General features: G+C 35.9%; 1 protein-coding gene across 5 annotated transcripts in view; it reads right to left on the bottom strand.

The window, feature by feature from the left end:
- DIP2C (disco interacting protein 2 homolog C) overlaps window positions 1-13,533 on the bottom strand; it is a 186,687-nt gene that overhangs the window by 138,995 nt on the left and 34,159 nt on the right. For all 5 annotated transcript variants that reach the window (XM_029238229.1, XM_029238230.1, XM_029238231.1 and 2 more), the window contains one exon: window positions 7,573-7,698. In XM_029238229.1, coding sequence (XP_029094062.1) covers window positions 7,573-7,645 — 73 coding nt within the window. In that variant the 5' untranslated portion in view covers window positions 7,646-7,698. The remainder of the gene's footprint in view (window positions 1-7,572; window positions 7,699-13,533) is intronic.

Raw genomic sequence — 13,533 nt, 5'->3', positions numbered from 1 at the left:
CATTGACAAAGTCATCAATGTGCCCAGCTAATTTTCCAGTTATCCTTGAAGTGGGGGGTTGGGGGGGGGACTCAATCAAAATTTGTTGAGTGGAGCCTCCAAGAAAGTTCTTTAATGGGGACTGCCTCTGTTGAGAGGACTAAAAGACAATGGGACAAGATGAATTTCTGCAGTGGGACAAGCACACACAGGGTGAGAGAACCAAGATATCTCTTATCAAAGCAGATAGGCATCAATGCTCCCCCACACCCTTTTCTGGCTGGACAGACTGCAAATTATTCCCACCTCCCAGGGAACAAGCACACGTTGATCTAGTAGTCAGAAGTCAAAATCCAGCCATCCAATCAGTTAGCATGCGTTGTCACTGTGGCAGGTGAAAAGAGTTGCATAGTTATACATCTGACTTCTTAAATTCACAGGACCACCAAAAAAAGATACGAAATATCTTTATAAGATACTAGCACTGAACAATAAGGGAATGAAATTAAGAAAACAATTCCATCATGACAGCATCAAAAAGGATAAAACACTTAGCAATATATCTAACAAAAAATTAAGACAATACCTAGTAAAATCCCAGAAGGCTTTAAGAAATTGAAAGCTTATTTTAAAATTTATTTGGAAATGCAAAGGCCTGAGAATAGCCAAAATAATTTTGAGGAAGATGGAGGACCTCATTACCTGATACTAAAACTTACTATGAAGTTAAAGTAATCAAGATAGTGATATTAGCACAAGAATAGGCATATATTTCAATGGAACTGAACCCAGAAATATAGTCCTACATTTATGATCATGGTCAATTTATTTTTGACGAAGATCCCAAGATAATTCAATGAGAAAAAGATCATCTTTGCAACAAATGGGCTGGGCAACTGAATATTCACGTATCAAAAAACCAAACCAAAGTAAAAAACATAGATGCCATAAATAAAAATTAATTCAAAATGGATCACAGGCCTGAGTGAAAGAACTAAAACTATAAAATTTCTGAAACTTCCCAAAGCACAATCCATACAATAACTGATGAATTGAACTTCATCAAAATGGAAAACTCTTAAGCTATGGGTAACATAACAAGTCACCACTAATTCACTGGCTTACAACACTGCACATATTTATTATCTTAACAGTTCTGGAGGTCAGAAGTCTAAGATCAAAGTGTTGGCAGGGTTTTATTCCTTCTGGAGGCTTCAAGGGAGAATCTACTCCTTTACCATTTCTACCTTCTTAGAGCCCACCTGTGTCACCAGCTCATGGCCCCTTCATCGATCTTTAAAGTGTATCCCTCCAACCTCTGGTTCATTATCTTTTCTTTTTTTTTTTTTTTTTTTACTTTGATACTCTTCCCTAAGGACCTTTTTTCCTCCAGTTTTATTGAAATATAATTGATATCTATCACTGTATAAGTTTAAAGTGTACAGCATAATCGTTTGACTTACATATATTAGGAAATAATTACCATAGTAACTTTAGTTAGCATCCATTATCTCATATAAAATAAATAGAAAAAAAAACTTTCTTCCTTGTGATGAGAACTCTTAAATTTTACTCTAACAACTTTCACATAGATCATATAGCAGCGTTAACTATAGTTATATTGTACATCACATCCCTAGTACTTATAACAAGAAGTTTTTGCCTTTTGACCACCTTCCTCCAATTCCCTCTCCCACCACTCCCTGCCTCTGGTAACCACAAATCTGATCTCTTTTTCTGTGAGTTTTTTTTTTAAGATTCCACAGTATTGTATTTCTCATTCTCTGCCTGAATAGAGACTTCTTTGATTACAGTGGGCCCACCTGGTTAATCCAGGATAACTGCCCTATCTCAAGATGCTTAACTTAATCATAACTGCAAAGTCTTTTTTACAATGTAAGGTAATATATTCACAAGTTCTAGAAATTAGGACATGGATATCTTTGGAGGGGGCCATAATTCTCTCCACCACAGATAACATTAAGAAAAGACAAACTACAGTTTGCAAATTGTATACCTGATAAAGAACTTGTATTCAGGTTATATAAAGAACTCTTAACCAGTGAGAAGACAGACAACTCATTTTAAAAATGGGCAAAAGGGCTTCCCCGGTGGCGCAGGGGTTGAGAATCCGCCTGCCACTGCAGGGGACACGGGTTCGATCCCTGGCCTGGGAAGATCCCACATGCCGCAGAGCAACTAAGCTCGTGTGCCACAACTACTGAGCCTGTGCTCTAGAGCCCGTGAGCCACAACTACTGAGCCCGTGTGCTTCAACTACTGAAGCCCGCATGCCTAGAGCCCGTGCTCCACAATAAGGGAAGCCACTGCAATGAGAAGCCTGCGCACCGTAACGAAGAGTAGCCCCTGCTCGCCGCAACTAGAGAAAGCCCACGTGCAGCAATGAAGACCCAACACAGCCAAAAATAAATAAATAAAATAAAAAAATAAATAAAAAATAAATAAAAAAATAAAAATGGGCAAAAAATCGGGACATTTCACCAGTGAATATATACAAATGGCTAACAAGCACACAAAAAGATCCTTAGCATCATTAGTCATTAGGGAAATGAAAATTAAAACCATAATGAAATACTATTTCATATCCACTAGAATGACTATTAAACAAATAAGGACAATACCAAGTGTTGGTGAGGATGCTGAGAAACTGGAATCTTTATACGTTGCTGGTCGGAATATAACATGGTATAGCCAGTATGGAAACAATGTGACAGTTTCTTAAAAGTCAAACATAAACTTACCATAAGACTCATTAATTCCACTCCTAGGAATCTACCCAAGATAAATGAAATTATATATATACACAAATATATGCACATAAATGTTGATAGCAGCATTATTCATAATAGCTGAAAAGTGGACACAAGCTAAATATCCATCAACTAGTGACTGGATAAACAAAATGTGGCATATCTATCTAATAGAATAAATTCTGCAATAAGAATGAATGAACTACTGATGCTACAAAATGGATGCTCAAAAACATGCTAAAGAAGATACAGAAGGATATATTTTATTAATTCATTTACAAAATGTCTAGAATATTCTTAGAGGTGTATAAATCAGATCAAATGCTCCCTAGGCCTGGATGTGAGAATGGGAATTAACTGCAAATGGGCACAAGGAAACTTTCTGGGGAGAAGGAAATGCTTTAAAACTGGACTGCACCAATAGCTTCACAATCTATATATTTACTACAAGTCATTAAATTATACACTTACAATGTGCTAATTTCATGGGATGTAAATTATACCCCAAGAATGGTATTAAAAAGGAACGTGTTTTCCACAATAGTTGGGCATAATATTCTGTAAGTATCAACTACATCAAGTTGGTTGATAGTGTTGTTTTGACAACTTTCTTATGATTATTTAAGAAGAATATTTTAAGAATCTCCAATTATTATTTTTGTTTTTTCTATTTTTCCCTTCATTATGCCAGGTTCTGCCTTATAAATTATAATGCTCTGTTTTTAGGTATATAAATATTCATTGTTATAACTTCCTGGTGAATTGCTCATTTTCCAATATGCAATGTTCATCTTTATATCTGGTACTACTTTGTCCTGCTGTCTACTTTGTCTGATATTAATATAGACTTGTTCACCTTCCTATGCTTTATGTTTGCATTGTATATTTTTTCATCATTTTATTTTTAACTATCTTTGTTTTTATATTCAAATGTGTCTCTTGTAGACAACATATAGATGTATCTTCCTTTTTTATTCAGTCTGACAATCTCTTTTAAGTGGGCGTTTGGTCCATTTACATTTATTGTAATAATTGATATGAGTGAGTTTGCATCTAACATTTTGCTATTTGTTTTCCATTCATTCCTCCTATTTTAATCTCTGTTGTTGATTTTTCCCACCTTTGTTTCTATTAACCAAATTTTTTTTTTTTTTTTTTTTGCGGTACGCAGGCCTCTCACTGTTGTGGCCTCTCCCATTGCGGAGCACAGGCTCCGGATGCGCAGGCTCAGAGGCCATGGCTCACGGGCCTAGCCGCTCTGCGGCACGTGGGATCTTCCTGGACTGGGGCACGAACCCGTGTCTCCTGCATCGGCAGGCGGACTCTCAACCACTGAGCCACCAGGGAAGCCCCCCAAATATTTTTTAAGAGTTTCATTTTATGTTCTCTATTAAATTCTTACATATACCTCTTCTCATTTTTTTTAGTGGTTACTTTAGGGCTAAGAATATGAATCCTCAATGGGTCCATATGGGGTCAATACTGTAACTGTTTGCTCTTCAAATCTGACACTACAAACTTTCTCTCCCATCTCACATCACACCTGACACTATTCATTTCATTCTTTCCATTTTCTGCTTCCTACTTCATAACCATACAACAGTATAATTCCATTCACCTGGCCTTGTCTTTTGTGCAATTGTTGTTTTAAAGAAAATTACAAGAAAAAGCATAGAATTTTACGTTTACCCAGCTATTTACTGTTTCCAGTGTTCTTCTTTCCTTTTCATAGATGTAAATTTTTATCTGGGATCATCTCCCATCAGCCTAAATGACATCTGTTAGTGTGTTTGCAGTTCTGCTGGCACCATATTCTCTGAGCTTTCATGTGTCTCATTATGCCTTTTTTTCACCCTCGTTTATGAAGTATATTTTCACTGAGTATGAATTGACAGTTTCAGTCTTTTCCTTTTGGTACTTTATAAAAATGTCTTCTCATTGTCTTCTGGCCTTTACTGCATCTTCACATAAGTATTCATAATTCATATGACCGTTCTTCTGTATGCAATATATCTGTTTACCTTTGATGACTTTCAAGATTTCCTCTTAATCTTTGGATTTCAGCACTTGGACTATTATTAACTTAGGGATGATTCTTTTCATACTTAATCTGCGTGGCGTTCACTGAACTTCTGGGATCTGTGAGGTGGTGTTTTACATCAATCTGAGAAGTTTGTGACCCTTATTTCCTTAAGTAGTTTTTCTTCCCTTTTCTCACTCTCTTTTCCTTCTTGGATTCCAATTATAAGTATGTTAACATTGTATCACAGATGCTTCAGGTTCTGTTAATTTTTCTTTTATCTTTTGACTCCTCATTCTTCAGTTTGATTAATTTCTCTTTATCTCTCTAAGTTCACAGACTCTTTTATCCTACTTCTCCAATCTGATGCTAAGCTGATCTAGTAAAATATCATTTCTGTATTATATTTTTCATTTCTAGAGTTTCTATTAATTTTTAAAATATTTTTTCCTTTCCCTGATCAGCTCAAGTATTAAGATAATATTTTCATTTAGTTCTTTGACATATTTTCATTTGATTCCCTGAATGAGGTCCACTGCCTAAAAGCAGTCATCTCATTTGTTTTGTGCAGCTTTATAGTTGTTTATGGTGTATAGGTTAGTCTGGTAAGTTATTTCATTACGGCTGGAAGCAAAAGTACTGACCAAATTCTTCTTATATTTTTGTACGTGAAAAATAAAGCAAAGTTTCATCTATAGAAGACTGGCATTGCAAAGATCCTAATCATATATTTTCTAGAAACTATGATACTAGTCAGCAACCAGTCACTTTATGCAGAGAATATAAACTTCAGGAATATTCTCTGAAGAAAACTGGATACAAAATTAGTTCTAACAAACGCTATCAGCAACCAAGGAAAACAGAGTGAGAGAAAATGAAGCTGAGCCACGATTTTCTTCAAGCAAGTACAGTTACAAATATGTAGACTCCTGATAAGCACAAAATAGGTTATGAATGAAAATTTTTATGATGATGGTGTTGGCATTTATGATTGTACAAAACTATCCCATGTGATACTGTTACTAGGACTCCTGAATGACAGTTTACAAAATGTATTATATGGTGTACTTGAAAATGCTAACCAAATAATTAAATGCAAATGTTGCACCAAAAATGACACTCATTTCCAATAACATTCTTTTATATTTCGCAAAGACCTTTGTACAAGGTTCGTTCTCCTGAAAGTTTTGTCTTTCATCATGCATGACACAACAACACTCATGAGGATGGATTCAACATGTGAAAAAGCACATACACAAATAATCACATTGCATCTTGTGCTTTAGACTCAACATCTCCCATAAAAAGTGGCTCAGAAAAATGTCCATCTCCCTGAATACTGTCTAGTTCTAAAGAGTTGGCTAACATATATTTTAAGTGGGGTTTGTTATTCTTATAAGTCCATTCTGTTTGTTGTATAAACACATACAAAATAATTTTTCACCACTTATAAATTTTGGCAAATTATAACCATAAACTAAATAGGATTAAGTATATTAATTATGCTGATTTAAAAAGAGTCCAAAATACATGCTGTGGCTCAACAAAAAGGAAGGAAATTGGCAAAAAGGACACCCTTTCCTATTAGAATATTATATTCTTGAGATAAAGAACACTTGTGGTATTATCTGTTAAGACAAAACAAAACAACTAAGTTTTATATTATTTAAGTTTTGTCTTACAAAGCTCAGGACTTTCACTTTTAAAGGCATGTAAAGCTGAAGACTTAAGAGTTGTTTGAAGCAGTATTGGATATACTTGACCACATCTGTGAGTTGAAGTGTGTGCTTCTATTACCCTCACTGTTTGCAAACACTCATGACTAACTTCAAAAGACTCCAAAAAATGCTATGTATGTTCAACTATTCTTACTGCACCCTAAATTTCTCTTATGAACAAAGGGGTGTGCCAGGTAACTTAGATCTGCAGAAAAGACAGGGTGGCAACAACGACATGAATAATGTTGGAACCAGAAACAGACAACAAAAAAATCAAGTAAATTAGGTTCAATCTTTCATGTTTCTAATAGATACCTGGACGTTTAACTTCGTATTTCACTTCAGTTTTGAAGATCACGAGATACAGATTATAATTATTTGGGTAGAGTTAAGTAGAGATCTTAGGTAGTTATATAAAATTCAAGATTAAACAGAAGCAGAAATATAATGGGATATTACCTTCAACCATTTAGATCAGGGGTTGGAAGGCCTGTGGACCAAACCCTCTGCCTGTTTTTGTGACTAAAGTTTTATTGACACATAGCCATGCCTTTCACTGACATGTTGCCCATGGCTGCTTCAGCACCACAATAGCAGAGCAAGCAGCTGTGATACCCCAAAATACTACCTGCACTTCACAGGAAAAATTGACGACACCAGATTTAAGTAACTGCCTAAATTTTTCAATTCATTCAATTTCTTAACAGAACATTACAACCTACTGACATTTTAAAGACTTGAGAATATGCATACACCAGTCTAAGCAGAAGAGAAATCCAGCTTTGGTCAGAAGGATGGATGTACAAACTCTTCTCTTGCTTTGTAAAGAACTAAATAAAATTTTATAGGATTTAAAAAAAAAGTCTGTATCATATTTGAGTCTAAATGAAAAGTTTAAAAACACTTATTTATATAGACATATACATAATCATGCCAATTTTCCTTCCAAGTTTTATTTAGAGCGTATTTACTATTTCTGGACTTCTGATTCTCAAAATCTGAATTACAGCACCATGATTTTGAAAGTTAGAAAGACTGCAGTTGCTGGCACTGACTTCATGAAGCAGATGGGACCTGCTGCTCACCTGGGGGTGTGTATGCGTCCATCGAGGTCTGCACAACCAAGGACCTGCGTTTGGAAGGCATAGGCACTGCCATCTTCCTTTCTTTGTGTTTAGCGAGCGCAGCCTGGACAGCTTCTGTATGGACGTCTGAAACAAAGCGAGAGCTAAATCAATCCATTGTTCAGGGACAGCCCGAAGGCCCCAAGCTTTTCTGCTTTCTTTCTGGTCCTGTGAAAGAGTTTATCATCCTACAGAAACTGTCACAAATGGATGAGTGGGGAAGGAAGGAAAATAAGTGTAAACCTGCTAGTTTGAAAGCTCCAGGAAAAAGGCATTCAAATTCATTCATAGACTTTTAACTGTTCATTTTATTACCCTAGATCTGTATAAATAATCAGATACGGGATGTAAATCGCTGTGATTTTTCTTTTCTTAGAGTGAAAGGACATGGATCTTCAGATATTTCTTCACACGTCACATTTTCAAGCTTCTTAATTCATTTCAATGTTCTGTTAAGGTAAGTATGTACACCTTACAGGCTGTACGGTAATGATCTTAGCTAACACTTGCCAAATATCAGTTATGGGGCAGTCACTATGTTAGGTATTTTGTGTGTATGAACCCATTATGTTAACTCCACAAATGATATTTTACTGCCGATTTTGTAAGGTGGTGTCCTCAGGGCTTGGCGTGGAGAATCAGGTGGACAAGGTACTGTGTCTCATGCAGCTCACTTTCTAAAGGGTTAAAGACAGACAACAGACAATCAAAGGGGGTAAGAATGAAAATAAGATAAAAAGATTGAGTACCTACTTAACTGTGAAGCCAGGGAAGAGCTCTCTTACTGTGAAATCTGAATAGTAAGATGAGAATCTCCAAGACAGAGGGAAAAGCCAGCTCAAAGGCCCTGCACTGTGAATGAGGATGGTGCTGGCACAATGCACACAACACCAGCAGAGGGACTCACCAGGATGAGGGCTTTACAGGAGTGGTACAGAGCTTGGCTACCATTCTAACTTTGACAGGGAAGCATGGGGGAAGAAGGGTGAGCATGGATGACATGATCTGATTCCGTTTTGGAGGGCTCATTCTGGATGTTGTGAAGGAGACTGCAGGAGAATCAGAGTAGGAGCCAGGAAACCAGTTAGAAGTCTGCAGTCAGGATACTGCTACACCCACAATCTTCTACACGCTCTGTGGAGGAGCCACTCTTATTATTCCCATTTCACAAATGAGAAAGCAAAGGTATGAAGTTCCCCCAGTGTCATGTAACTGGTGAGTAGCATTGACAGGGTTTGAACCCAGGTGTGAGTAGTTCCAGAGCCCACACCCTTCACCACTAACCACGCTATTCTCTAGCTGTTCCTAGGAAAACTCCACCCTGTTAACATTTTAGAGTGGGGGTAAATATAGGCCAGCCCTTGGGCCAGATGCAGCCTGCAGTCTCTTTGTAATAATGTTCACTGGAACAGAGACACACTCATTTATATGTGTATTGTCTATGGCTGCTTCCATACTATAAAAGCATGGCTGAGCAGTTGTGACAGAGACCATAATGGCTAAAAATATTTTCTATCTGGCCCTTTACAGAAAATATCTGCCAATACTTGTTTTAGAGCATATCACATACCAAACACAATGAATTTATTTATTATTTTATTTTGTTCGGATTGTGTATGCACTGCTCTTTTCTCCTCAACTAGACTCAAAGTACTTTAAGACAAAAACCTAGTTTCTGGTCATTCTTTTTCTTAAACTCCTAGATTAAAAACTGATGACTGAATGACTTGTATTCACATTACTGAATAAAACTAAAGGGCTCATCAATGAGGTGAGAGTACATTGATTCTCCACATATCAAACACTTTGATATATTTCTCCTTTTGAACTTTTTGGATGTAATTTCAAATTTACAGAAAATCTGCGAGAATAGTACAGAACTCCCGTATAACTTTTACCCAAACTCACCACTTACATTTGACCCCATTGCTTTCTTTATGTAAGTATGTTTTTTCCTAATCATTTGAAAGTAAATTGCAGGTACCATGTTCCTCTATACCTAAATATTTCAAAGTATTTCCTAAAAACAGAGATATTCTCTTACATAATGTAAATTCTCAAAATCAGGAAGTTTAACAATGATATACTATTACCTAATTCAAAGTCCACGTTCAAATAGTGCCAATTATCCCAGTAACTTCCTTTGCAGTTATTTTGTCTTCCTAGTCTATGATCCAGTCCAGGACCATGGATGCATGCATTTATCAGATTTTCTTTGCCCTCCTAGATCTGGACCAGTTTCCCAGCTTCTGCCTCTCGTGAAACCGGCCATTTTAAAGAATATAGGCCAGTTATTTTGTAGATTGTCTTCAACTTGGATTTTCTGATGTTTCCTCATGATTAGACTCAGACCATGCATTTCAGTGGGGGTTCCCCAGAAGTCTGTCCTCTACTGATGGTGTTAACTTTGGTCCTTGGTTAAGATGGTGCCCATCAACTTCTTCCAAAGTAAAGATGTTACTTTTTCCACTATGTAAGATTCTGTTTAAATTTCAAAGAAACTGCCAAAGTGATTATAATATTTAACATCCACATCACCAATATATGAGATTCTAGTCCTGCCACCAGCACTTGGTACAATCTTTTCTACAGTAGCTGTTCTCATGGTTGTGAAGTAGAATCATGAAGTTAAATTTACATTTACCTGATGGCTTATGTTGAGCACCTTTCCTGGACTTCTTGGACATTTGCATATCATCTGTTGTGAAGTATATGTCCAAGTTTTTGAGCTGCCTTTTTATTACTGATTTATACTAGTTCTTTATATATTATGGATACAAGAATTTTTTTTAAGATATATGTTTTGAAAATACTCATCCCAAGTCTATGGCTCAACTTTCAAACCCTTAATAGTGTGCTTGATGAGAATTTTTCATTTTCATGAGATTCATTTTGTTATCTTTTCCTCTCTGGCTAGTGCTTTTTGAATCCTGCCTATAAATTTCTACCTACCCCAAGGTTCAAAAAATACACTCCTTTGTTTTCTTTGGGAAGCTTTATACTTTTACCTTTTACTTTTAGGTCTAGGTACCATCTCAAGTTAATTTTTCTAAGTAGTGGAAGTGGAGGTTGGTGTTCACATTTTCCCACATGCTTAACCTAACTTTTCAAGTACCATTTGTTGTACAGATTTTCCTTTCCTTATTAAATTGCCCTAGCTCCTTTGTCAAGTGTCACCTGACCATGTGTGTACGGGTATAATTTTGAACTCTCCATCTGGTACAGTAAATCCATTTGTCTATCCTTCTGCTAGTTCTATACTATGTTGATTAGTTATATATTTTTTTCAGTTAGAGTATTTACAAAACAACACATAAGATTCACCCTCCCAACAATTTTCAGGTGGTCAGCACAATACTGTCAACCACATGTACGTTATTGTGCCGCAGACCCCAGAAGTCCCCATCTATCCTGCATGACTGAAGCTCTACACCCACCTAACAGCAACTCACCACCTCCCTGCCCCCAATCCTGAGCAACCACCATTCTACTTTCTGTTTCTATGAGTTTACTATTTTAGATCCCTCATATAAGTGGAATCACACGGTATTTGTCTTTCTGTGACTGGCTTATTTCTCACAGCAAAATGTCCTCAAGAACATGCTGTAGAATATGCCATAATTTCCTTTCCTTTTAAGGCTCAGTAGTATTCCACTATATATACACACCATATTTTCTTTATCCGTTCATCCACCGATGGATATTTAAGTTGCTCTGACCTCCTGGCTAATGTGCATAATGCTGCTATGACTATTGGTGTAGCAATATCTGTTCGCATCCCTGCTTTAATATTTTGGATATATACCCAAATAGAATTCATAAATCATATGGTGGTTCTATTTTTTATTTTTTGAGGAAGCTCCATACTGTTTTCCATAGCTGCTGCACCATTTTACATTCCTACCAACAGTGCACAAGGGTTCCAATTTACCTACATACTCACCAACATTTGTTTTCTGTTTAAGAAAAATGTTTATAATAGCCATCCTAATGGGTGTGAGTGGTATCTCACTGTGGTTCTGAGTTGCATTTTCCTGATAATTAGTAATGTTGAACATCTTTTAATGGACTTATAGGCCATTTGTGCATCTTCCTTGGAGAAATGTCTATTAAAGTTTTTTGCCGATTATTAAATTCGGTTATTTAATGTTATTGAGTTGTAGGAGTTATTTATATATTCTGGATATTAACCCATGATCAGATGTATACAAGAGGATATGTTCTTCAATTTCATAGGTTGCCTTTTCCCTCTATTGTTTCTTTACTGCAAAGAAGTTTTAAGTATGATGTAGTCTCACTTGTCTAATTTTGCTTTTGTTGCCTGTGCTTTTGGTGTCATATTCAAGAAATCACTGCCAAATCCAATGTCATGAAGCTTTCCCCCTTTGTTTTCTTCTAAGAATTCTACAGTGTCAGGTCTTACATTTAGGTCTATAATCTATTTTGAGTTAATTTTTGTATATGGTGTAAGATAATGGTCCAACCTCTTTCTTTTGCAAAAACAAAAGCCAATTTTCCCAACACTGTTAGTTGAAGAGACTATCCTTTCCCCACTGTGCAGCTTTGGCAGCCTTGTCCAAGATCATCTGACCATATACACAGAGTGTATTTCTGGGCTTTCTATTCTTTTCCATTATTCTACATGCCTGTCTTTATGCCTGTACCACAGTGTTTTGATTACTGTACCTTTGTAATTTATATTGAAATCAGGAATTGTGAGGCCTCCATTTTGTGGTTCTTTCTCAAGATTGTTTTGCTTATCTGAGGTCCTTTGAGATTCCATATGAATTTTAGAATTTTTTCATTTCTGCAAAAAATGCCATTGGGGTATTGATAAGGAAGATTATTGTAGTTTTATCATAAATCTTGAAATTAGGTAGTGCAAGTCCTCCAACTTTGTTCTTTTCAAGTTTGTTCTGGCTATCCAGATTTGATCTCATTTTCATGGAAATTTTAGAAACACTCTGTCAATTTCTACAAAAACTCTGTTGGGATTTTGATTAGATTCATGTTAAATCTATAAATCAATGTAGACAGACTATCTTGAGTCTTCCAATCCATGAACACACGGTGGATCTCTCCATTTTTTTTCTCCTTTAATTTCTACGAACAATGTTCTGTAACTTTCACTGAGGAAGTCTTCCTAAATGCTGGATGTTATTGATGTTATTATAAAAAGCATTGTTTTTTTATTTCACTTACAATTTTTGTTGCTAGTGTATACAAATACAATTAGTTTTTATATACTGAATTTCTCCCTTCCACCCTTGCAAAATTCACATTATTTCTACTAGTTTTGTAAATTTCTTAAAACAGACCATCATGGTGTCTGTAAATATAGTTTTACTCCTTCCTTTCCAGTTGTGAACTACACCAAAATATTGAGTAGTCATGTAAGGGTGACAAAATTACAATGTATTGTTTTTTTGTCCATTCTTTTAGATATATGCAAGGTTTTTTGCCTTGAGCATAAATTACTTTTGCAATCAGATAAAAGTTATATTTTTGACATAAAACAATCATTTTAGAAAATATTAATAGATAAGAAAGGTACATTTTAAAGAAGTGTGGATTTTTTCCCACATTTAAAAAAATTGCTAAAACCAAACACGTGTGCTAAATTTTTTTCACAAAATTGAAAGAAAATAGTAAAACAAGAATATTTTCAATCACAAAGACACTCACATGCCCAAACTAGGAGCCACTCCTGGCCTATGCCCCAGAAGGTAAAGAGTTTACCCACAGTTGGCCATGAGTCAGAAATAAGTGCTTGTTGCTGTTAAGTCACTAAGATGTTGGACAGCTTACTGTACAGCAAGATTGAACAATACATAAACTGATGAAGTAACTAATTCTTTTCAAAAGCCAACTCTATGTCTTATTTTAACTGCAAAACAATGGCATAAGAAACATTTAAAACAT

Source organism: Monodon monoceros, unplaced genomic scaffold (assembly GCF_005190385.1).
Source record: "Monodon monoceros isolate NGI ecotype Baffin Bay Population unplaced genomic scaffold, NGI_Narwhal_1 Super_Scaffold_21, whole genome shotgun sequence".
NCBI lineage: Eukaryota > Metazoa > Chordata > Mammalia > Artiodactyla > Monodontidae > Monodon > Monodon monoceros.
Note: the sequence above shows the minus strand (reverse complement) of the source record. Positions and strands in the feature narration are given on the sequence as shown.